We start from the raw sequence: 25594 nt of genomic DNA on the forward strand, positions 1-25594 counted from the left end.
TCTATTTTTAAAAAAAATAAATAAATAAACGCAATTCTTGTTTGAGATTATAAGTAAGTAAATCTATTAATGTTCCCCTTTTAACTTATCCCATAATATACTAAATATTTTAAGTGGGGAATAGATCTGGCCTGCAGCCAGGTCAGCTTAGCACAGTGGACTCTTTTACTGCATGGGTCCTACTGTTGTGGGTCATATGTGGTCATAGGTCATATGTGTAGAATGTTGCTTGGCATTGTGTTCCTGAAACAAGCAAACCCTTCCCTGAAACACAGCTAGTCTGAATTTCAGGACCTTTTTCAACTTCATCACACTTTGCCTGAAATAAGATGGAAGACATAAGAAGAAAAGACTATAAAAATAAAAAAGATAATATTTATATGGATGTTTCATTGGTTATATGGGTGTTTTTGTTTGTTTGTTTTTACATATGGTGGATGGAACGTTTTCTATACAGCAATGGACTGATTTCATTCACTGCAGTGATTTTACAACATAATTGTTTCTGGTTTGAAAGCATTGCTGCCGAAAGCCCCAAAGATCACAACCATTAAACATTTTTTATTCTTGTCTCTTGTGAACAGAGATTTATCTTTTTTCTGAAATTTTTCTGAAGGTACAGGCAGAAATAATCACTTTTATAACAATTATTTGAAAAGGACTTCTGTAAATCACAGTCCATACATTTATATTCACATGAGCAAATATTAAAAAAAAAATCAAACTTTTTTTTTTTGTTTTTTTTTAAGTACTTAGTATTTTGTCTTTATACAGTTTTCAATGTAGAGTTTGGATGATTCAAATTAAGTTCAATGTTACATACAGTTTTGGAAATGGGTGGTAGAAAATAAGGAAAATCTACATATTAGTACAGTTTTTTAAGTTTTTGGGAGGATTTTGTGTCAACTGCACACTTTAGAAATTGTGTGTCTGATCATAAATATGAGCATTTTTCCTCATATAGACCCTGTATGTCTGCATAATTACCTACTACTATATATATAATGTGCAAATTTCTCCATATGCATGCATGTTTTACAAGCAGTTTCTCACATTATCATTGGCCGGCTCATCCTCTGTGGCTGCCTGGATGCTGTAGGCCAGGAAGCAGAGGATGGCACCAATCCAAAGCAAGATGGAGAAGCCACCAAACAGCTGACGGCAGAACTTGACCCACTCTGGGGTGGTAGGGGGAGGAGTCAGTGCGTTTGGACCATCTCTGGCCAGAATCTCTGCAACACTGGCATGTGTCATGCCCTAAAGGGAGAACAAATTTTAGGAATGAAAGTCTTTCAGCCAGCAGTGGATGTCTTTTTTTATAACACAAGGGACAGATTTTTAGCATGTCTTAAAAAGCTGTTTTACTGCTACAGTTGTGGAACATCAACTCTTCCTGTCTGGCCTATTTAAACTATACAAGTATAGTAAACTAATTCACTCCTCTCATATAAGTTGCTTCGCTGTAATTTCATTGAACATTTTTCTCATGTCACAGTCTAATTCACAGGAAATCCATGTATATAACTCAGAATACCATTATTTCATTGTAATATAAAACAACTCATGCTGACTTTAATTCGAGCTTTGGGGAAAAAAAAGCATTTTTGCAGCTTCCATTATTACTTGTTCTCCCCATCTTCTATTTTTTCATGCTAATCCCGACATGATAAAATCTGCTTCACTTCACCTGCAATGCTGCAATGTCAAATTTTACAGTCAGCAGCAATCGCGGTTACAGCAAAGACTTGTGGTGTGTTTGTATCTGCAGTGTGTGCGACTTCAGGATTTTTTTTTTCTCTTTTGCATCAAACAGTGCAAGTTTGTTTATGTGTGCAAGGGATTAAAGATGAAGAAGATTCAAGGTGAGCTGGGGTCTCTGTGGTGGGTCTAAGTCGACCAAAGCAACACTTGGTCTCAGTTTGGATGTTGCTTTGCAGCCCCAGCAAACACAGATTATATCTCTATATGGGATATTACAGCAACTCTTTGTTGTGTGTTCATGTGTGCATGACGTTGTGTACGTAATGGATTTGTGTGTGTCAGTTATTACCTGTGTGAGATCTACGCCATAGCGTTTTCCCAACTCGTCCACAGATATTTTGTGGTCATCCTGCAGGGAAAAAATGTTTTTATTTTATTTTATTTTTTATTAACACACAGTATCTAACAGATCATAAACACACAGTCACACAAAAATGTTTTTTTATAGTAAGCTAGTTGCTGTTATGTGATCTCTTAGATGTGTGGCTGCAACAGCAAAAGCATTACTGTCCTCTGTTGACTAAGAAATGCTTTATTCTCTGCTTCTAACCAGGTCCAGGAGATTTATATGAATGATTCATTTCTCATGACAGATCAGAGAGGTCAAAGATGCCCTCTCCCACTGCATCTCATTGAGCTGAACTAGAGACGAGTAAACGTTATTGACTTGCTGCTGGAAACAAAGGCAGCCTCAGCCTGGGTAAATTTTCTTGTTTCGGTGGTTTATTTCTACTATTCTTGTGCCACAGCTTCTCAAACGTCAAGACATTTCCACTGTAGCTGCAACAATGATTGTGTTTTCAGAAGACTGAACGTGACAGTCACTTGTTCTCGTAGTCAGATGGGCAGTTTTGTTTTGCTGAAAACACAGCTGGAAAATGGGTCGATGTGACATTTTGTTCTTGACCATTTGTTGGTGTTTTTCACTGATTGTTGTGATTTTCTAGCATGATTTGAATCTTGTCCAAGTCTACTCTGATCACAATGATTATCCAGGCTAAAGACAGAGTAACTGAACAATAAAAAAAAACATGTTTTTTTTTCCTGGGTATCATGCCAACAAAGCATGGCTTTCAGCTACATAATTAGCAACCAAATTTAGTTTTTGTTCCCCCCCATTCTCTGCAATACTGCTTTGTAAAGTGAAGCCTACAATGCTGCAAAAGAAAGAATTCAGCCATCAGCTCTCAAGATGGTGTCAGTCTCACAGAATGGAGGGCAACTTTTTTAGTGGGTAGAAAGAGAAAAATGCATCTGTTTTTTCACAAACAGCAGCCTCAGTTGCCTGAAAGTAATTTGGCCAAAATCAACTAAACGCCCTCATATTCACAAAACAGTTAGGTTTTATTTATCTGCCGCTACTTGCAGTATTGATCAACCATCGTCTGGAGGTGATTAAAAGGGTGGCTTTTTTTTCTTTTTTTTTTTAAGGTGAGCAGGAAATCACTAACTGGAGACATCCATGAGGTAAGTTGATGAAAGTTAAACTTGACAAAAACAGAACTCAATGTTGACAGTCTCAACAGCTTCTTTCTTTTAATCAGGCTCAGACCTACTTAACCATTGACAAGAGCTACTCTATCACCCACAGAGTAAGCAGTAAAACTTAACCCAGATTCCATGGGTATCGCTTGGCGGCTTTTTGACAGCACCTCAAAGGAGTACAGCTCTGCACAAGGCAAAAAGTCTGCACTCTGCTGCTGGTGGCCCACAAATTATTCAGTGTGTTTCTGAGTACAAAGAAGAGCAACCAGAGGGCGGCTGAATAGATAGAAGAGGACAGGCTGGCTTAGAGCTCGTCTGCAACTGACTACGCTGAAAAGGTTGGATTGCCATTTTGTTTACGGACCACTGTTTTCATTTATAGTCTTGTTAAATAACTTGGTTTATTCGCCTTAATGTTATTTGGGGATCATTTGGGAACAGCAGCAATGGAATCAATCACTGTGCAGAGTGAGTGTGGGTTAAACAGCTTGTTTTTCTTACCAAGGCCACCTCCTTCTTCAGCTCATCCAAGTTTGCATCCTTCTTCCTTTTCTTTCCTCCATTCTCACCACCACTCTGTAGGAAAATAAAGATGTAAGCCATTCATTCTAAACCTCATCCATAGATATTTACATTTACAGAGCATGTCACAAGCACAATAGAATATGTCTGTGCTGGTTCATTTCAATCTCCTGGCACTGCTGGTAAGCCATTCACCGAATATGGAAAAAAAAAATTGGTCATAGTGTGTGTTCCCTTTTTTGTGAGAGAGAGTGTGTGTGTGTGTGTCAAGAACAGTTGGAAGAATTATGCATCATGGAAATCATCTGCCGCTGTCAGTCTCCGCTTAGCAGCACGTGTGCATGTCAGTGAAGGAGGGGATATACTGACAGTGTATGTGAGCGACACAGTGAAAAAGTAATCAAAAAAAGAGCCAAAGAGGGAACATCGAGCCAGCAGAGTGCCTGAAATGTGTCTGGCATAGCAATTTCCCCCCACTGTGAGCAAGGAAGATTACCAGGCTGTCCTCCCATAAAGCTAAATGGAATGGGTCTAATGGAGAGAATACAAACAAAATTACGTAATTACACTGATAAACAGCAAGCCGGGAACAAAACTTATTAAGGAGGAGAGCCATCACACTGAGATATTATTGTCTAAAAAAAGAAGCACTGTGACGCTCATAGATTTCAAGCCCTGCAACGTTTACGCAACATGCAGGTTCACACACCATATGCTGCTCCTGTACAAACACTCATACTGAGAATATTCTTCCATTCAGTTAAGAAACAAAGGTTAATGAATCAGTCTACTGAAACTCACTGCTATAAGATTAACCCTTTAAAAAAGAATAAACAGAAACTTACCCCTCTACCCATGTTGATGTGCAGACGTCGGCAGGTTACAATGTGGTGCTCAGGGGCCCGGCCACAGCAAAACCTCCTGTCCCCACGTGCAAAACATACTGGTGGCTTTTTTTGGGCCTGCCCCCCCCAAAAAAAAATATCCAATTCCCCTCCCTCTTGTCAGGGTAACCTGAGCTATTCACACCCCATCCCAGGCCTACTCTGCACTTACCCCCACCAGCACATAGTCACACACGGAAGGGTTTCTGCACCTGCTTTGTATGCCACCACAACACACACACACATATATGGCCTCTTGGAGAACAACACCTCATCAATCACTGCTGTCAATGCTACAAATGAAACATTGCTCCCAACATAACTTACTGTATTTACAATAAACAGGATAATTAGGGATCAATACTTGCTTCATGGTTTATAATGAAAAGGCAGTGGTGTGTTCAGCTGTTTGGATTCAGACAGAATCCTTGTGTCTGTTCTCTAAATATATTGCAGTAAACCTTTGGGTTTTATGGTGCTGGATTCCGTTTTTGTTCAGGCATATACAACAGTGCAGTTAGTTCAGTCCAACATATTTCCAACATAAGGCAGGTCATGACCACTGCGCCCTTACAACAGATGCTGAGAATGATCCCTTGTCAAATGAGGACCAAATGCCTTCTCGTAAGCTGCCCGTTACTTTTAGAGTTTATTTTACGGTTGGGCTCTTCCCACATTGCAGTGTGCCTAATCCTTTAAGAGCTGTGTACTTTAAATGTGGGCATTAGTCCCCATACTGTGCTGCTTTCAAGTGTTTTAGGCTTTTTTCAAGGATTGTTGACTTGCTTGTTTGGAGTTTAGCCAGAACTGCATATAAGAAGTCAGCATATAACTCTGGCTTAAACAGGAAAAAAGTGAGCTCTAGTAAAAGTAATTTAGAAACATTAAAGAAAGCAATGACAAATTTGGTAATTTCTGAAAAGCTAGGATGCCAAAAACTTTTAGTTGCAGTGCATCATTTTAAATTATGCAAATGCAATTTATGAGATGCTGAAACTGAGAAGTTGGTTTGTATTTTAATATATGTTTTTTTTATATATATCTTTTAAAGAAATGTTAGTATGGTGACATTTTTATAACGTCTCTTCATTGAATCATGTTAATATACAGTATATTATACTTATTTTTGCCTCTGAAAAACTCTTTTTATATCCCATAACATTACTAGGACAGTAAAACTGATTTTCTATTCAGAAACATTGATTTATTTATTTATTCATGCTACCTAAATAAAAAATAACGACATAATGGTCTACAGTCTCAAGGGATTTTGAGTCATGTAAGGACCATTAACAAATTTTACAGAGAATAAAGTGTCAATATGGTAAATCAAAGGTTCTGATTGGGGTTATGATGCCCCAAAAACACCACATTTCATTTCAGTTCCTGTTTCCTTACACTTCTTGGCATTAAAACACCCATTATAACAACACACCTTATTAATATATCCGGTTTACTTCTGCTTCAGTAACTGTTTAGATAAATTTTGAAGGTTATATAAAGAAATGAAATATATGTAAGTTAGGTTTAAGAAAAAATAAAGACATTGATAACTGTTACTGTGTGCAAATGTTCCTTTTTTTTTTTTCTTTTTCTTTTTACATTTTCCCCCTCTGCAAAAAAAAAAAAAAAAAAACAACAAAAAAAACATCCTCTCAAAGAAAACTCCACCTGAAATGCAAATACCATGAGAAACAGAAAAATAGTGAGAACAATAACTGTGCTTTTCTGACAATTCTTCCTTTTTCTGTTGGAGAATGTGAAGTTGCTGTCATGCATCACTTTGTTTAGATGCCATGTTGCATTCCTGTTTGCTGTGAGCCTCTTTTATATAAAAGGACTCTGAATTCTAACTTCAGAACAGTGTTTCTACAGTCAACCAGTAGGATCAGCCATTAAAATGATTTCTAATCCTCATAAACAATTTGTATACATCTGTCCACTGCAAGTGAAACAATGTCCTTTGGGAGTTTCAGTATTAAAACATGTGTATTATTCAAAAAGTTATTTATAGTATTGACTACACATGACTCCATAAAATATATACATTGCTGAATGCATCAGGAAGTTTTTTAATTCCATTCATTTACAAAATAAGCCAAAAAGAAAAAAAAAGGGGTTGGATTTTGTGAGGGATCACTTCAATACAATACCAAATTGTAAATGTTATTTTTACTGATGGTGACTCTAAAGCCTTATATTCAGTTGAATTGGTCACTAGACTACCTCTACCAGTTACTTGCATATTGAAGTTGCAGGTGTGTGAAAATGTGCACAAAAAATGGTTTAAAAAAATACAAAAAAACATTGATAAATATGCACATACATAAACAAAAAGAGCTATTCTCACCCTAAGAAATGCAGAAACTACACAGATCAAGTGACAAAAGCAACAATATGCAATTATTTTACTGGCCTACATGACACTCCACTTAATGTAATCAGTGAACAGTGTAATTGTTTGAATCAGTTTGTTGTGAATATAACTAATAAAATTGCATTAAGCCCCATTTTCAGAGTCATCTTTCCTTATTTGTTTGTTCAGTCAGAGTGTTTCTACGGAAGCGTAGAGCTGCCAACAAAATAAAAAAATCATTGGGACCTTATCACGTTATAAAACATGAAACACTAAGTACTTAATGCAGATGTTGTTGTGACCTAGAAATACTGACGTAAAAAACGTTTTATGGAAATTATTCTCATCAAGCAGAAACATTGGAATTCTTTTTGTCAAGGATTAATTGTTCTACTCTGATTTATTGTTGTACATGCAGAATTTATAAGCTGCACCTGCCTGTTCTCAGTTAGATGGTGCATTTGTGTTTCTTAGTGTTTTTGTGGCTTTTGGTTAGCATGTAGCAGTGGTTATGCCTATGGCCTAGCTGTCTTCTGAAAACTAAAATTAAAATTAAAATTACATTGGTTATGCATTGCTGGGACTCGGAGAATTAAGTTGCCAACAAGAAGATGAGGTGCTGTCTGGTTGCAACGCTATGGTGAGTGGAAGATGCCATTGTCCAATCTCTCCTTGTCTCAGCCTAGTATGAAGTACAACTTAATCCCATTTGGAAAATTAGACATTTCTTTGATGTACTGAATGTATAGTTTTGTCGTTCAAAGACAAACATATCTTATATTCCACAATTTTACCACAAAAGGTATCACGTTATTAGGTGCCATGGTTCTATTTTTTATTTTTTTATTTTATTTTATTTTATTTTGGGGGTGGGGGGGGGGTGGGGGGGTATCTCCAACAAAATAGGCATCAGTATCCGAAATTCTATTCTATTAAAGAACGTCTCAAGTAAAACTAAATTTTAGCCTTAACATAGCTAAAAGAAAAAAAGTAAACGAAACATACTTACAACGTACCTTTAAATTCTATTTAGAGGAGTTTAAATATCCTGTGTGGCTGTATTATAAACAAAAACATGAAAAACATTTTAAAGAAAAGTACATATTCCTTCAAATAAAGAACATTCCTCCACAAGCTGGTCATTCAGGCAGTGTAGCTGAGCAGGTGTGTGTGCTTCAGCTAAAGGCTGTGGTTTCACTGAGCCTGAATTTGAAGCAGAGTATTTCTGAAAAGGTCATGTATGCTCAGTGAACCCAGCCTGCTCGTTAAGTCAGACAAAATTAAGCTTTTATGAAAATTATACCTCATTTTGTCACCTTGTAAAATATGAAAAGGTTGTAAATGGTTGCCAAACATTTATTCTGAATTTAACATCTTCTGGTAGTTCAGTGGCAAAGGGCACGATGAATGGGAATCTTTTAAGTTGATTTATTCCCAAACCAAATTTCATTTTGTATTTAACATGAAAAACACCTAGCAGTCACATTTTGGCATTTCAGACCTCCAGGGTTCATCCTTCAAAATGCCCTTATTGTGCAAGTAAAAGCATTCGGATAGAGTTAAGATTCTTTAATAATAAGTTTTACTCTCATGCTAGCAATCAGTGTACTCAAATGGTGGACTTGTTTGAAACTTTCATGGAAGTATATGCTGGCAGAGCCATTGGGGACAGATTTACATAACACTTGGGACTCAGATCTGAAAGAAAGAAACTGCACGCACTTTCAGCTGGGTTTACTTCGCCTTCTGTTGACAACAGCTGGGCTTGCGGCTTTTTATTTTTATTTACGTTCTCTTTACAACATATTATACAGAGTCAACAGAAGTTATTATTGCTCTGAAATTATCACAAGCATTAAAATAAATGTAAAAAAGAAATGTAAGAAGCTCCAGTCATTTCAAATAAAGGAGTGTTAATGTGCAACTATGACTAATACAGTTCATAATACATACAAAGAAAACATTTTAAAAGGCATTTTAATGCTGTTTGTCTTATGTCAGGTGTCTGTGTGGCTTTGCTGAAAAAGAAGAAAACATTCAAACTAATCCATTTGACTGGATAGTTAAACAGCGACTAGTGAAACAGATGTCCAGTTATAAAGATGTGGATTTTAGCACCTCCATTCCTGTTCTGAATTTTAAAGGAACATTCAAGTCTTCACTATCCACCCTGTACATCAAGCTTGCAGATCGCAACCCAGCTTTGGCTCAGGGTTGGGGAAGGTGCACCTTTAAAAGAAAGCTCTCAGGAACGACTATCTGTAGTGATACATATGGATTTTTGGCTGGGCTTAACACACCACATAAGTCTCTTCTTCCAAAGCTTTCTCCCACAGCAAGCACCTTCCCCCATGTTTTTTTTTTTTTTTTTTTTTTTCCCCAGCCACATCATGCTGAATCCAAGACTTACCCCTCCTCTTTTCTCTGCATGACAACCTCAATTTTCCTCCATCTCGGAACAAAATGCACCCAAGAGACAGCCACACAGTACCTTCCATAACACACAAGGTCAGAAATGTAATGGCAGAATCCAAAGAATGCAATCAGATTTCTTTTCTGCCTTGGTAAACATGTTCTCCATGTGTTTACTTGTACACATGTAAAAAATGTCTCAAAAACCATTATTTGCCTTACTTAAGGTGACATAATGCTATTTTTTTAGCTTTGTATCAATTCTCATTTTTTTAAAACACTTAAACTCGAAACACATATACATAAAACATGCATCGTATTTGCAACTGGAAGAGAGCTAGCTAGATTTTAAGTTTCCATTTGGCGTCTTCAGTGCAGACTTTCCTCTGCCAGTAGGGTGCAGAGGAGAGCGTTTTGGAGTTTGAACCAGCAGAAACAAGACAGTAAAGGGATGTAGAAGGAGGGAAGGCAGGCTGGAGAAATGAAATGCCTCAGGAATATTTGAAGGGCAAGCGCGAGGGCGTTTGTCGATCATTGGCAAAGACGGAGGGTGGGGAGAGAGGTGTCTGCCACCAAGTTTGAAAAAGAGCAAAGTAAAGAGGAAGAAGAAGTGGAAGGACAGAATAGAGAGAAGCAGAGCATTGAGCTGTAGGCCTGGCAGTCAGATAAGGAGAGGCTTAAAGACTGGATTGGATTGTGTATAGGCCTTTTCTGTGGGGGAATAATGCAGTGCAGACTCAGTAGACGGACAGAAGAGGAAGAGATAAAGGAAGCCAAAGACGTAAGGCCAGAGAGAACGAAACTGGGGGGTTTTAAAGGGAGAAGATGATTCCCAAGATGGGGTCAGAGATGAAGAGTGAATAACAGAGGAGCTGAAGACAGTAAAGGCAGCAGGGAGGGAGATGTGGCGAGAGATATCTTGTTACCAGCACACAGCAAAATAATTAGCCCTGGGTTGTCTAGGAGAAACGTGCTAGCAGATTAACTGGATCTAAAATAACCCAGAAGCTGCACCTCTTCCCAGTTAACCCTTACGTCAAACTTCAGACAGTGTCCGCAAGCACTCGGAGGCCTTGACGTCATTCCAGGTCGTCAGTCGTTGGCCATCAAGTCAGCAGCAGACAGCCTCATCCACTCAGGCACAAACAGCAGAGAAGTTTGCTTCTCTCTCCCCCCCACACCCCCTCCTCTGTTGGCTGAAAAATGTGCAGCTGTTACAGTAAGCCCATATGTTCTTATAGGGCCAGAAATAGCCCCCTTTAGACTGGGCAGGGACACAGCGACAACCTCCATTAGCTCAAATGTGAGAGGATTGAATCACCTCCGAGCTCCGGGGCTTGAACTTCTATCTACGCTGGCTGAGAGCAGGAATCATATTTCTCTCTAACTATCACTCTCCCTCTCTGTTTTCCTCTATCTGAAGTCCAGTGTGCGCTCACAGCTCCGCTCAGTGTGTGTGATTGAGTCATAAACATTAAGGAGGAAGATTCAAGGAAGTCTAAACACACAGGGATGTCTTTCTGGTTCCTCTTAAGGAAGTTATGTGCATAGTTAGGCCTTAAACACTTTTACAGTTTGCCCAATGAGCGCATACAGGGTCTCCGATGAGGCGTTGTAAAAATTATTTGACACTGTTGCCAGTGATATAGTAGGACAATTCTTACAGCCAGTGCTGCCTTGAAAGAGTAGAGATAATGGGAAATAATGGGGGTTGCATCAGGCTGGGCGGAAAAGGAGGGAGCAGACTAGAGGAGTGAAGGCAGTCATGGAGAAGTCAGACCTTTATCTACAGGAGGAAGAAAAGAAGGGAAGGGAAGTGAGAAAGGAAGAGAAACAGGATAGAGCAGTTAGCATATAATCACTTCTGGAATATGAATTAACAAGAAAGTCAGGAAATTCACACTGAAAGGGAGGAAGAAATGGAATAAGAGAGGAAAAAAGAATGATCACTGTGAGGGGAGAAAGCTGGAGTTTGACACATCGCCTCTGAAAAAAAGCAAATTGGCTTGTCCCTGCAGCCAGGGACTTGTGATGCGTATCGGGCACACTTAGAGAAGGCTTTTTCGGTGGATAGGATCACAATGAAAGGAACCAGAGAGGCAAAACCCAGGGAGCAGCTTTTTAGATTTTGTTATCAAACCCAGACGTCTTAGGGTCTCGCTTCAAATGGCATATCTTATGACCTAACAAAAGTGTTTGGGTGCCGGCTGCTGTAAGAGATTATCTCGACATCTTAGATCTCGGCCCACATACAGTAGCTGCGTCTACAGTTGGTGACAAGAGCAGATATGGTTTGACTCATTTATTCAGGGACTCAGGTTGGCATTGTGGTGGGTGTGAAGTAGGTTTATGGTTTAACTCTCCTGCTGTTTCCTTGGTAGACTTCCCACCCTCTTATCCTCGATGGCTCCATTCCCCTTCCCCCATGGCGGTCTGTTATTTGAAGGTGAGCTGATTGGCGAGGCGGGAGAGGAGGCCAAGCGGCTTAGACCTCCCCGTACCTCCCTCAACACTGGCCTCCTCCCCATTTTTGCCAGTCAGCTCCAGCTCAATGGTCATCAGTACCCTGCCTGAGCCCTCCTCCCCACCTCCCCCCACCCTTTCTGTCTGTTTGAGTATGGTTTGCTGCGGTGACTTCTGCTGCTTCGGCTGGGCCTTTGCCGCCACCGCCTGCCGCACGGGCTGGAGCAGCCGGCTGGCGAGCCCGCTCCAGCCCGTCCCCGTATCCTATTTCTTATCCTTGCGCGACTCCTGCTTCTTCTTTTCCGAGGTGGCCGCCTTCACCTTGGATGGGTCGGCGGGAGGAGCGGGGCCCTGTGGGGGGAGGAGGCAGAGGGGGTCGGGGGGAGAACAGGGGAGGAGAGTCACTTCAGGAGGAAAGGAGCTTAAGGGAAAGAGATAGAGACAGGGTGAGGCCGAAGGAGAGGACGAGTGTGTTAGAGGTGAAAAAATGAGAGATGAAATTGTCAAGATGGGCAGAGCTGTGTGAAGATGAGAGAAAAACACATTTAGATGGAGGAAGAGGAGGAGGAGGGAGTCAAACATGCAGGGAAAACAGGTGAATGAGAAGGTAGAGACACATTCTTTTTAGGGGAGAGGGTAGCAAGTAAGAGGGGGCGGTGTCCAGAGCTGTAAGGGGGTGACAAAACAGGTAACCATGCGTTAGGATGGGACACAGTGGCAGGAAGGCTCCATATACCTGTGACAACTGAGTGGCAAATGATCAATAAAACACACTCACACACACAAAAGCCACACTGGATTTTCACTCATTAATCAAAATCTGGGCCTTTGATTTCAGCCATATTGCAGTAAAATCCAGAAAGGTAAATAAATAAAGAAATAATAAATAAATAAAAATCACCTTGCATGGCAGCTAGATTCCTATGTGAACAATCACAAGAGAATCCTTCTTGCTCCAAGCTATCTGTGTCAGCCGGCGTTCGTTTGTGACCAATCAGCATCCTACAGGTTTGATTTTAAGTGAGATGGCTGCTCCTAAGGAGGTTCAAATAGATACTGCTATGGCATTGTTTGTGACTGGTTGAATGCACTTGTTTCAAACAATGATACGTGTCTCAGCTGCAACATGTTTTCAACCAAAGACAGCAAACTTGGGCTGTCCGTCACCTCAGATTTCCTGTGTACCCCTCTAGTGTATAATTATGAAGCACCACTGCATTCTACTAGTGTCTGAAATGCTTCAGCAGCTGGCTACCATTATCCTCTGTGTAGCAAACACTTTATACTGTGGTGGGTGAATGAGTTAATGAGTGGAGAATGTGAAAACAGCCCTGGATATATGGATTTTTCTAATAGAAGCTAGGATTTCTATGGTACATGGTTTTCTGATGATGGTAACACATGAACAGAAAAAATGGGCGTGTGGACAGGAGGATGAAAATATGGATGACAATAGCATCCTCTCAGCTGTCCCTGGGAGATTAACACCTATTCACACTTAGCCTTAAGTGAAGCCATGGACAACGGTCACTCTAACTTAGGTGAATCACTCAGGTGATGACAGTCATAGACTCTAACAAATGAGAAATTTCACATGCTACTTAAATCTCGCACTATCTCCATCAGAGAAGCTCTTCTAGGTGAGATTAAAATGTCTTCAAAAAACTAAACCCAGTCCAGATGATTTGACTCAACCTATGTTAGATACTATGACCTGGATGAATGAGAACCTTCACAGACATGAATAACCTGGTTTCTCATACTCCATAAATCAGCAATATAATTAAGTCCCAGACATGACACCTAACCAGGATACTAATGTGTATGTAAATACATTGAGTGTTTCATAACATTTAAATCACATTTGGGAAAGATGTGCATTACATAACTGAGCTACGTAATGCTTAAATCTTGCAAAGAAATAAATAATATCTTATAAATATAACTGGGGCTTTGGTCAGGGACAGACTTGCTTAACTGGCTTTGCATTGTTTAATTCAAAAATGTCTGTACAGTATTCAAATATTAATTTAACCTCTACTTATATAATACAGCCACTCACTCCCACTCATTCTGAAGTCTGTGTAATGTAAAAACGTTTGCAAGAAGAAATCTATAAAAGGAAGAGTCAGAAAGTAGAAAACTCAAGTAATGCTTCGCTTGAGAACAACAAATCCATAAGGAAGGGCTGGACCAGGTGGAGATAAGGTCAAGGCTACACTTAACCTCACAAAAGCTGTATTCCATTGCATTAACCTGTAAGTTAACCTATTGAAAAGTAACACAAGTGCATGATAATACCCTAATGGAGTTTAATGAAACTTCACTCATATGTAAAGGTTCTACAATGCAGTGCTCTTTTGCTGCTCTTCCACAGGTTGAAGTACAGGCCATTGCACTTTTATACAGAGAAGAGTCAACAGCAAACATGTTGGATCTAAGGGTGAGACACTGAAATAATTTGGCTCTAATACATCAGGTCAGTCAACAGTGGAAAGCCCACTAGAGGCTGTTTCTACCCACTGAAGCTCCAACTAATAATACCCCTCTGATTGCATTAGAAAATTTATCATTTTTAATTATGCACCATGCAATGACAGCATACACTCACGCAGCAATTGAGACACAAACTGCAGCTAACATCCGCCTCTAAGGGGAATCTGCAGGGGCCATCCGGTGTCATTATCTTTGATTATACTTACATTCTCTCATACATCATTGTATTGTTTACCATTATGAATCCCAGGATGGGCTTGAGTTTGTGCTGCAGTGTTTCGCAGAGCTCCCACGCTAACGACAGTCCTGCTTCATAAACACGCCCCAGCCAGCTTAAGCAGAATGCAGAACCACCTTCTTAACAGGGGCTGCGCACACTTCAAAGGAAACGTGGGTACAGTGGAGAAATAGAAGAGGAATGGCAAGGAGGTAGATAGGTAGGCAAGTGACTGCATCCCCTGCTGCATACTAAAAAGAGAAGGTTGACAGGTGAGGAGGGAGATTGAGAGGTAGATGAAGAGTGAGAGGTAGTGATTTTCTGTCCAGAACCAAAGCTGATCAGAACCTGAAGAGGGGAATGCTGGAGAGGGAGTTAGACATGGGTGGTAGGGATGAGGATAAACAGTATAAAAGAAGAAGGGGGAAAAGGGAAGAAAAGGGGGAATTAGTCAAAAGAAAGAGGGATGCTTCTCATGGTCAGCAAGAAAGTCAAAGGCATGGAGAGGCGGAGGGGTGTGTGGGGAAGGAGAAGGAAGAGGAGGAGGATGCAACTGAGGAGAAGGAGACAGGGGACCGGATAAAAGGAATCTGAATGAGAGAGAGAAAGCGTGCGGATGGGAGTGAACTGAAGTGGGAGGCAATTGGGGTGGGGGTGGTGGTGGAAAGAAGAATGGGTGGGTTGTGTGCATGCGTGTGTGTGCTTAGATCGATACTGACTGCACTCAATTATCATTCCAGTACAGAGTGTGTGTGTTCACTTCTGTGAGAGCCTTCTTATGTGTGTGGCTGCGGGTGTAAAGTCTTCTTCCACAACTCCACCTAATGGGGAGTAGCACACACCACAGGGCTCCTGACTCCCTCATTCTCCTCCTCACCCACAGCCTTTTGGAATGTTTTTTTTTTTTTTTTTTTTTGCAGTGCAAGCCCAGCAAACCGAGAGAAACGAAAATGGTGAGGCCGATACAACATAGTGTCCTGTCAGCAGAGCGTCCTAATAAGGGCTATTTGATCAAACAACCACTTAAAAAAATCCCAAGGCACCTCTGTGTGCGGCGTAGCTTCAGGAGAGGAATCAGCTCAAAGGGAATAAAAAATAAATAAATAAATAAAGAAGCGAGAGAGAATAGCTGCTTTTACTCAATATTTTTCATCCGAGCAGAGACTTGCAGGAGTGTAACTGTAAATGACAGCGTTGTCAAATATTTCAGTGTCCTTTTGGCGGTGAGTTATTTATTCATATATGCACTGTCACACGCCGCAGGCACTTGAGAGCAACTGACTGCAGCTCAAGAATAACCTGACAATCATACAACAGTAGAAAGGAAAAGAAGAAGATGGGGGAGGAAGAGGGGCCCCGTGGGGGATGAGAGTGAGTGCTCTTGTTTAAGGCAGGAGGAAGAGTTGGCCCTCACTTGCATCTCCCCTTAAGTTTATGCCACGGGTGCAAAATGGCGCTCTCATGAGCCCACCAACCCTGCTGCTTCATCTACCTGCGGCTAAATGACTTTCTGTCAAAGAAGCACCTTTTGATTTCCCCCTGACATATCTTTGCATGTCTCTCATTTCAAAGCTAATATTTGATTGTGGAAAATGCCTTGAACTCAAATCCCTAGTCTTCCTTGTTTTTTTCTCATTATCAGCGTGCTAGGCTTACAGTCGATTACAATACACCCCCTGCTACCCTCCAGCCCCCACATAACCACAGAGTAATCAAACAGAGCTTGCCCTGGTGGCTTGTATTCACGAAAGAATACAAGCCACCATAATGTCTGATTAATCCACCACTTGAGGCTATCGCACTCCCATGAGGAAGAGAAAGGAAAAAAATTTTACCCCAAATCACTGGCGTGCAGCAGCGTAAAAAGCACTGATAACAGCCCAGACCATAAAAGACCCAGTGATTTTCATTTCACTCCTAGTGAGCAAAATCAGCTGCTCCTGTACATCCCCCCACTGTGAGTAAATCACAGTCCCTTTCAATACTGTAACGGCATTAGTGCCGTAACTCGGCCTCGGCCATTTCACAGTCGTTGGTTTGATTTTTTTTGGCCCCGTGGCTGTTTACCGGTGCGACTCCTAAGTGGAGCTGAAGGAGGGGAGTGAGGGCCACAAGAGAAAGAGGTGGAGTGGCTTTAAAGCACCTCGAACGCTGAGACAGCACAAGAATTTTAACAGCTTGAACACTGTTATTAGAGCTCATGGGGCAGAGTTTGAATGACATGTTATTTTGTTGTTGATAAGTTGCTGCAAGGGGGAGTCGGATAAGTGTGAGGGCATACTGGAGCTGCCTGGACTAGCATTGGGGGAATGCGATTATGAAACTGTGCCGTTATGCACTGTCATGTAAGATGTTTGCTATTGTGCAGGGCTGTGGTGCTACAGAAGAGATGAATATTCCCCCTGACAACACGTTTCCTGAGCCCAAATACTCTGAACAAACGCTGAATGCTACTGTAATCTCTCCAAAAGGATGTCATTCTTACTATTAACAACTCAATATGACAACAAACCAGTCTGTTGCTTTTGGCGTTGTTGACTGGATGCGTGTGGTGGAATGGGTGAGGAAAAAGAGGAAAAAGAAGAGGAGGATGAAGAGGAAGGGGTGTGGAGGATACTTGCCTGTCTCTGCTGTGATCCCTCTTTCTTTTTCTTGCCATGTTTGCTGAAGGGGACAAAAGAAAGACAATGTCAGGATGTCAAATCCATCTCTCCCTCCAGTGGTCACAGGGCAGCATTGCCTGCAAGCTATCATCAAGAGAACATCATCTTAATCTACTGGCTCTGTCTCAAACACAGGCCCCAGGTCCTGTATGTGTTAAGATCAGAAAAGGTATGAGCAAGATGAAGGATCCATCATCTTCCGGATCGAGTGGATTATCCACCCTCAAACCATCTTTTTTAATCATCCTGCTTTTTTTTTTTTTTTTTTTTTTTTTTTTTAGCTTTGCCTTGCATTTCGCTGATTAAATCTAACAGAAAGATTATGATCTCTTTCCAGTTGGCTTAATTCAAATCTAAACCTCGCAGACCTGACTGAATTAAATCGTGGTGCAGCAGAAGCTATGCCAGCTTGGCAACGCAAGTGTCGGTGCCAGGGATGGGCTCTGGCCTCTGCTCCAGTCCCTGGCAGAGACCCCACTGGCAGAGAGCCGCCAGCTTCAGGCTGGGCACTGACCTGACGTTGAGGCTGAAGACGCGGCGTGCCACCAGGAACCTCATCAGGTAGTAGATGACCACAATGAGCACCAGCAGGCCCAGCACCACCCCAATGATGGCTCCTGTGATCACACCAGCCTGGATAGGTACTGCAGGTGGACAAGGAGGGGAAAAAGAACACAAAGTAGGGTTAGGGGGTGAGGAAAACAATGCAGAGAATCAAGAGGAGAGGACAAGAGAAAGAAAAGATGGAGAAAGGCAAGAGGAAAGAGAAGATGAAATGGAAAAAACTAACAAGCAAAAGGTAAAAACATTCAAAGAAATATGAAGGATGTAAATACATTTGAGGCAGAGATGGAGCTTATGAGACTAGAAAAGAAAGGTGGTAGAATCATAGAGGGAGAAGGTGAAAAACAATTGGAACGAACAGAGAAATGAGAAGAAGTTGTTGATGGGAGGTAGTGATAGATATCTCAAAAAGAAAGAGATAAAATTGTAATTGATTTCATTTAACAGAAGAGACAAATCTGTGAAATGTGGTTTGACTGAAATACTCACTTTCTAATGGACAGTGAACTTCTAGATCACTTCTATTAACAACAACTGAGAACTTTTGATAGACAAAAATTAAAAAATGCCATGGGGAATCAGATTTTTTCTTTTGTGACGGTCTCTGCAGGTTTCTCACCTTTCTCAAACACCAGCAGGCGTACGCTGGAGGGCCGCCCCACAATGTCAGGGGGGTTCTTAGCATCACAGGTGAAGGTGCCGTTATCGCTGAACTCCAGGTTTTTGAGCAGAATGGAGCCATCACGGCGGTTTGGGTTGCCCACAAACTCCAGCCTGTCCTTGAAAGGGCCTTTGTTGTCAAGATAAGCTACTCCACCAGTGTAGTGGAAGATCTGTGAAGAACAGAGGGGACAGTGTGCTGTTTATGCACAATTTGACACTATCAACTATTCTAGCTTATAAATTGTTCAACAAGTAGGGGCTCTCACTTCCATTTATTTCTGGCTCTGAATGAAATCAGCATTGAAATATAATGAAATCAGGTCATATTTAAAATTAGTCTTATTAGTTCCTGATTTAAGGCTGTAATAACCAATTTTCTGGCCATCTGGAGGCACCTGAAGCGAACTGTATGCTCATTAACATCAACAAGTAGTTATGCTAACACACAGGACGTTGTAACATTAGCATTGGAGCTGTATTTTTTTTTAGATAAACAGAAATTCACTCTCATTCCTGATGAAAAATACTACATCAATACTCATCCTAGTTGGCAAATTCTTGTCTTCCCCAAGAGTTGATTTTTTTTTAACATGATCCATATTGATTGTGGAAGAAGCATGAATGAACAGAGGGGTACAATCACAGTGATGCCCACAAGGGTGCTGTAGTAATATACACTTTTGATGTACTTTTCTCAGTATTTGCTGTTTATATAATTTGATGTTTCCACTGCAACATATTTCAGATGGATATGATTTCCTTTTTAATCTTCTAGAGTCATGCAACAACTTTTCACCTCAGAGCTTTTGAAAACCATCAACATGTGTTTGGTTTCGTAAGATTTCAGCCAGAGTAACCAAACCAGTAATTTTACTTGCTATCTTTTTATTTTAAAGTCCTTAACGTGCCACCGTTTATATTTCTGAATTTTTAGTGCAAATGCTTGTGTGTGGTTAGCTTTAATGATGATCTTTTGTAAATCATTTTGGTCACCCGAGGGTTGTTGAAAGAGGCTATACAAATAAAGTATTATCATTATTATTACTTAATTTTACCCAAGTAAAAATTTAAATACTTTGCTCACCACTGGTGGACAAAATAGTCGCACTCAACAAGGTCAAACCTGGTTTCAGTGTTTTAGAGCACATAAGTCACAGAGACTTTTGATTGCTACTCATTGTAGAGAACCTTTCACATGATATGAACGTGTCAAAAATCAAACGAGACACTTTAAAAGGACAAATGCACCATGAAAACTGATAGATGTATGAAACTGTAAATCTGCCCAGGCAGGGAAAGAAATGAGCAACTCAAGATAAGTGAGAAGAAAAAAAGAAAAGACAAGTCAAGTTTCAAAGTGAGGGCACTGCGGGAGATAGATGAAGGTGAGGGAGGTGAGGGGAGGACATAATGAGAGAGGAGGGGAGGGACAAAGACGGCAGGGCTGGAGAGGAGGAGATTAGGGGAGGTGGACAGAGGGAGGCACAGTCAGGATGGGGAGATAGAGAGATTAGAGAGATGGCTGGGTGATAAGGGCAGGGAGAGTGAAATTAAAGAACAGGAGGCTGGTGAGACCGCAGGAGGAGGGAAGATTAGGATGGAAAGTTTATTTTTGTTAATAGAAAAATTGAGATATTTGTGTATGATATACACACATTAATGTATTTCTTGGATTTTTCCTTTATTAATTACCTAAATATTAGACCTTAAAGCCATCACACATTTTGAAATTAAAACTACAAGAACCAAGATTCCTTAAGTATCCTTTGAATAAATTTCTGTTCTTTTTGTTATGGAGATACTGAAGACAAAAAAAAAGTGATTTGATAAAAGACAGCCATTGTTTGTATGCCTAGATTTCTGTGGATGGGCTTGATTATGACTGAATGTTGGTATTAAATGGGAGTGCACAGCACAAGATTCTCATTCAGGAAAAATAAGGATAAAATGTGAGGATAAGCTCCCCTGCTGCAGCGCCTCTTCATCTGGCTCTCTATGAGGGATTTCAGCTGATAAATACTCAATTATTTCAACAATTTGTTGCTATCTTTGTTTATTCTGCACATGTAGAGAAGACAAGGTTTATCAGAGCTTCTTTACCAAAACAGCTGCAGCTTAAAGCAGCTCTGATGGGGAGCATAAAAGGAATCAAACAGCAGTGTTGTACCATGTGAAACAATAAGTTTAAATAAATTAAAATCGCCTTGTAGAGCTCATGCTGACTTTGTTAGAAGTGCAGCATTGTTGCCTTTTCTACAAATGCAGCTATCAAGATTTAGCTTTCAAGCTTGTGCAAGTTTATGTGTGTGCATTTGACTATTACAGAAATGCTGTCCCGGGAACCGTCTGGCCTGTATGTCCAGGAGAAGGTGACGTCCTCCGAGGTCCAGCGCCAGGAGAAGAAGGAGCAGGACAACCGGATGTCCGAGCCCACCAGGGCATGGCGCTCCCAGCCGGTGTAAATCACTATGGCCTGGGACTGCTCAGGCACTGGGGGACACAAATCAGAAAACATTTTTAATATTATCATTATTATTGCACTCATTAAACAATACAAACTGAAAAGATCATAATTACATGCAACCTTGCAAACAGTCACACAAATGTATGCATAGATGTAAATACATTGTGTTAACATGCTTTTTGCTGCATTAATGGATTTTTTCAAACCCTAATTTAATCACAGAAGATATTAAGCAGTGCTTACGTGCACATTTATTAGTAAGCCCCTCAAAATCTATAACGTAAATCCCAAATACTTAAACATGCACCCAGAAACACATTGACTAACTGTACATTTAGTGGTGTCAAATCAGCCATTGATCCTCACATACACTGGGTAATTACTTGGATTATTACAAGAATGTGGGTGTGAGTTTCTACAAGTCTAAGGGGAATATAATTTTCCCCATTAATACGGGTAATTTTGGCCTAATTATGCGCACTGTTTAGGCTTGAATGATATTTAATGATCGATGTTCATTTGGTTTAGGCTGCAAAATAAAAAAAAAATCAATAGTTTACTTCCCTCGAAAATGCACTCAGCATCTCAAACGACTAGCTAAGCTCTGGGGACGTGCACAACCCTGCCATTCAACAATATCTTCCAAGTATTGTTCACTTTCACATTTGAATGGGCCACCCCGGGTCAATGTATCCCCACAGCTACAGTATATCAACACTAATGCCCCTCAGTTGTGTTGAGCTTTGTGCCTCTTTCAACAACCCACAGAGTAGAGTTCACTGCATCCTTCAGCAATGGCAAACCCCCCCACAACTTGTCAATAAAATCATGCTTGACATCTTTAATTAAAATTCTGACAAAAAACATCTACAAATATCTGACAGAGAAAACTACTGGCGGCTTGAGATCAAAACCTCCATCAACTTTTTAAACAAATTAGTTCTCTTTAACTTTTTAAGCTTGAGGATAACCACTTTGGGTCATCTACTACACTGCAGGGTGTGAAAAAATGAGCAATATTCTCTCTACAGGTGCACTATTGGCCTTTTACATATAATCAATACAGCAAATGCCGAGATAGCAATTAAAAGCTTCAGTTTCATTTTAATCCAGTGTAGAGGGAGGTTTTAATTCAGTAGCAAAGCTATTAACCCTCTGTATTGTCACCAGGTTCATTAGTTTTCAGGTAAGCAATCAAAAGGAAAGCTCAGACAAAAAAAAAAAAAAAAACTCTTTCTCAAATCCTCATTTAACCTTTAACCTCAAATCAGTGGAAAGATAATTTCTACATCATTTTGACGAATTTTAGCCTTGGATTTCTTGGAGAACTCATCAACAAAGAAAAAGGAGGATTTATCTTCTCTTTTTACCTATTCCCAGGAGGACAACCGACGCCAGCGCCAAAAACGTCAGCATGGTTTCTGGCTTCTGTGGAGCCTCCAAAAAAACTGATGCCGCAGACTTGACAGCGACCCCGCCGAAGAAGAGTCCCACTCTGCAGGGAGTGTGTGGAAGGAGGAAAAAGAAAGCAAGAAAAGGAGAGTGGAGGGGTGCAGGATGCCAGAACAGAGGGCTTCAAAACTGGACAACAACAGAAAACCCACTGTCCCCTTGTTTATACCCAACCACACCCCTCATCCAGGCCCAGTCCAGCCCATTCCTCCCCTCTCCTCACCCCCACACCCCCACCCCCCATCCTATCTCTAACCATTTCCCCCACTGAAACAAATTAACACACATTATCTTTTGAAGTGGGAGGGAAAAGGATGGTGAGAGGCACCTGCTTTTGTACAGTAGCAGCTGAATTAATTGTCTAAACGATGAGCAACTTGGGGCGAATCTGCAATCTCTGTGTAATGCAACATGTTAGATTAAACCCTCATCATGTGATTGAGCTGAGATGGAATGATGATTAACTCTTGGAGTTCAGGTGAAGGTGCGCAAGGGAATCATAGCCATCTGCGTTTGCTATGTGTATTATCAATGTTCAGATTCTCACACAGGGAACAGTGGGAGGCTGGTTTCTGCTTACAGTGAGGCCGGAGGAGATCCTGCTGCGAGGTCAGTCCAGTGCTCTCTCCTCCATCCCCATGCCTCACCCCTCTTTCTCCTCCTGCACTTTCACCGGGTCTGAGGCCAGCAGCCCAAACAAAGCCCTGACTCTTTGCTCCCTGTCCTCCCTCTCTTCAGATTTCTGTTGCTTGCTGACGTCTAGTACAAGGAGACAATGGAGAGAAAGGGGGACAGGGGCTGACTCGTGTTTGCCCATCTTTCAATGGTGCTTTCTTCCTCTTCTTTTTTTCTTTCTCCCAGACTTGTTGTCTCCTCCTGCTCAGACAAAGCTCGCTTTCAGAATGCAGCGCCCACTCCTCACTTTTCCAGTAGCACAGACAGAGCAACAGAGTGGGGAGAGACCTGCTATATATAGATGGGTTGATTTGAGGACAGGGCGTTATGCTCAGAATCGAGAGAAAGGCAGCATCAACAGCAGCAGATACAGGCGCAGAGGGAGGACAGAAGAGATAAGAGGCAGTGGTCTGAATGAGCAGACATGCTAGAATTTAATTTCTGCAAAAGCTTCATTCCATCACCCTGTCACACGCCATAAATATGCATTTATTTAGCTGCTGGCATAGTAATAGTGAATATGAGCGCAAATTAACAGCCTGAAGTTCTCCAGCCTCAGCAAAGACACAAACTGGATACACTCGTGTCATGATTTCACTCCTTCTTCTTCTCTCAGGAGTGCATATATGATGAGACTGTGAAGAGGAGGCACTTAACAGAGATGTCCACTTCAGCCACTTCACTTTATTTTACCCAGCCTCAAGTTCTCAGAGCTAAAAATCAAGGATCCCTTCGCGAAGTAGCTTTTGGCCAAGACGACAGCTAATTCTTAAACAACAATCCCACTTCTTCTTAACATTACTTTGAGACCACAGAATGATTTTTGTTTTTTGTTTTTTTGCTACTTGTGACAAATCGCAGCAGCTCATTCATCTTAACACCTCAAATACCCCCGCTGATGGATCAGCCGAACAAAACAGACCATCTGCCAACTTGTTGGCGCTTAAGCTTTGGCTTGAATATCTGAATCACAACATCCTTAACAGTTGTGGCAGATCCTGCATTCAGGCCCTGGAGGAACAGGGGGATTCTTTATGAGTCTGGCAGGTGCAGAATGTGGCATGGACCCAAACTCGTCAGCACCGAGTGATGGTGGCAGCGCATGAGCTTGGCAGGGATAAACTGTATCACATATAGAGTGAAGGCCCCGATTCCTTTAGCTGGCAGTGATGTAGCACACTAATGTAGGAGAAGGAGAGCTTAGTTGCTGCTAAATTATACAGAAAGAAGAGGTGGAGGAGAGGGGAGAAAGGTACCAGCAAGAGGAAACATGATCTGTAGAGCTATTTAGATATTTTTGGTCAAATTATACACAAGTCCTCTGAAGCATTTTAGTAATACTGAGGTGGACAAGGCTTCATATGAGCTGTCGTTGTTAGAGATGAGTGAATAGGAAAAGTACCTCAGACTTCAGCCACTGTGTGAATGAAACCGCCTTAGCTGTCTGCCTGCATAATTCATCAAGCTTGTTTTCACAGGTTTAGATGGAGGCCCCAGTTGCATTTGGTGGGGGCATGTCATTAGACACCCGTTAAAATCTGCAGAACATATTTCCTTGTGATTGTTGTCATTTTCTTTGACATAGAATTATTTGCAAAAGGATGGAAAAAAAGGGAACATGGCAAGCATGCTTTCCAAAGACCAGGGATAATCAGTCTGGGAATGCGTCCCGGACTGTAGATGTTAGAGGGGCTCTGTCAACTCCAGCCGTGTCTAATTTTTCTTCAGTTTTTGAGTATGTTTGTCACAGCTGAGTGCAGCCCTGATCACAAAGCAGGCTGGCAGATGTTAAGAAGAGGAATAGAGAGTGCTACTGAGATGGGAATGCTTGCGGTCTTCTCGCCAGTTAAGATGGGGGGAAAAGACAAAGGGAGACAGAGATGCACAGCACAGAGGCTGGCTCACACAAAGGTCATAAGACTAATGACCATCAACAATGATCCAATGGAGTGCACGCTGCAATCTTACCCCCTTAAGCACGAGCCTCACAGCGTGGGCCAAAGCGAAGCACAGAGAAGTGGTGAACAACAAGCTCTGCCATCGTACACTCATCATAAAGTGGTTACAACTAAATCAAGCATTATGCTGCAGGGGTTGAATAATCAAGTGAGACATTTCCTTAACCAAACAAGGCAAATGAGCCATGGTAAGAAATTGACTGGAAAAACTGAAGAAGTCAAGGTAGGAAACCAGGTTTAAACATAAATACAGCAGAGCCATCAAGGTTTTCTAATCTGAACCTACTGACTAAAAGAGGTCTACAAAAAGAAACACTGGATGATAAAAATATGAACACAAAGTGTGCATTTAACCAAAGCAAAGCAGTTCTTTTCAGAAAGAGTGGTATGAAGGTATACCAAACAGCAATGTGAAAAACGTATAGAGCACGGCAAAAACCCACAAAAGCTGTGATTACAAATCTGCTTTATTCCAGTTACTGATTTCTGAATGTTCGTTAGGCCAGACATTGTTGCCATTTTATTTGTTTTGATATGTCATCTCCTTTAAAGTTATGTT

General features: G+C 41.1%; 2 protein-coding genes across 5 annotated transcripts in view; both read right to left on the minus strand.

The window, feature by feature from the left end:
• atp1a2a (ATPase Na+/K+ transporting subunit alpha 2a) overlaps window positions 1-4705 on the minus strand; it is a 49549-nt gene extending 44844 nt beyond the window's left edge. Inside the window, exons 1-4 of the mRNA XM_041991792.1 lie at window positions 4614-4705; window positions 3748-3822; window positions 2051-2110; window positions 1054-1257 (exon numbers count right to left, since the gene is read on the minus strand). Coding sequence (XP_041847726.1) covers window positions 1054-1257; window positions 2051-2110; window positions 3748-3822; window positions 4614-4625 — 351 coding nt within the window. The 5' untranslated portion in view covers window positions 4626-4705. The remainder of the gene's footprint in view (window positions 1-1053; window positions 1258-2050; window positions 2111-3747; window positions 3823-4613) is intronic.
• A 4032-nt stretch (window positions 4706-8737) lies between these two features.
• Window positions 8738-22544, minus strand: mpz (myelin protein zero). Of its 4 annotated transcripts, XM_041991795.1 has the most exons (7): window positions 22321-22544; window positions 20810-20976; window positions 18443-18656; window positions 17774-17903; window positions 17218-17260; window positions 12205-12234; window positions 8738-11206 (listed from the first exon to the last, which is right to left on the minus strand). In XM_041991795.1, the coding sequence occupies exons 1-7, from the start codon at window positions 22364-22366 to the stop codon at window positions 11195-11197; spliced, it is 642 nt and encodes a 213-aa protein (XP_041847729.1). In that variant the 5' UTR covers window positions 22367-22544; the 3' UTR covers window positions 8738-11194. The 4 variants fall into 4 exon arrangements, with proteins under 4 accessions (XP_041847729.1, XP_041847730.1, XP_041847727.1 ...); XM_041991796.1 differs by lacking the exon at window positions 12205-12234; XM_041991793.1 differs by having other exon boundaries at window positions 8738-12234.
• Between the last annotated feature and the right edge of the window lie 3050 nt (window positions 22545-25594).

This window comes from Melanotaenia boesemani, chromosome 8 (genome assembly GCF_017639745.1).
Source record: "Melanotaenia boesemani isolate fMelBoe1 chromosome 8, fMelBoe1.pri, whole genome shotgun sequence".
Classification (NCBI taxonomy): domain Eukaryota; kingdom Metazoa; phylum Chordata; class Actinopteri; order Atheriniformes; family Melanotaeniidae; genus Melanotaenia; species Melanotaenia boesemani.

Bases quoted from the DNA above. Each gene is read 5' to 3' on its own strand.
- mpz (XM_041991793.1), bottom strand. From the start codon at position 22,366: ATGCTGACGTTTTTGGCGCTGGCGTCGGTTGTCCTCCTGGGAATAG. The intron at 20,977-22,320 runs GTAAAAAGAGAA...TGTGTCCCCCAG, and splicing joins GGTTGTCCTCCTGGGAATAG to TGCCTGAGCAGTCCCAGGCC. The intron at 12,235-17,217 runs GCAAGTATCCTC...CTCCCCCCACAG, and splicing joins AGGGATCACAGCAGAGACAG to GGCCCCGCTCCTCCCGCCGA.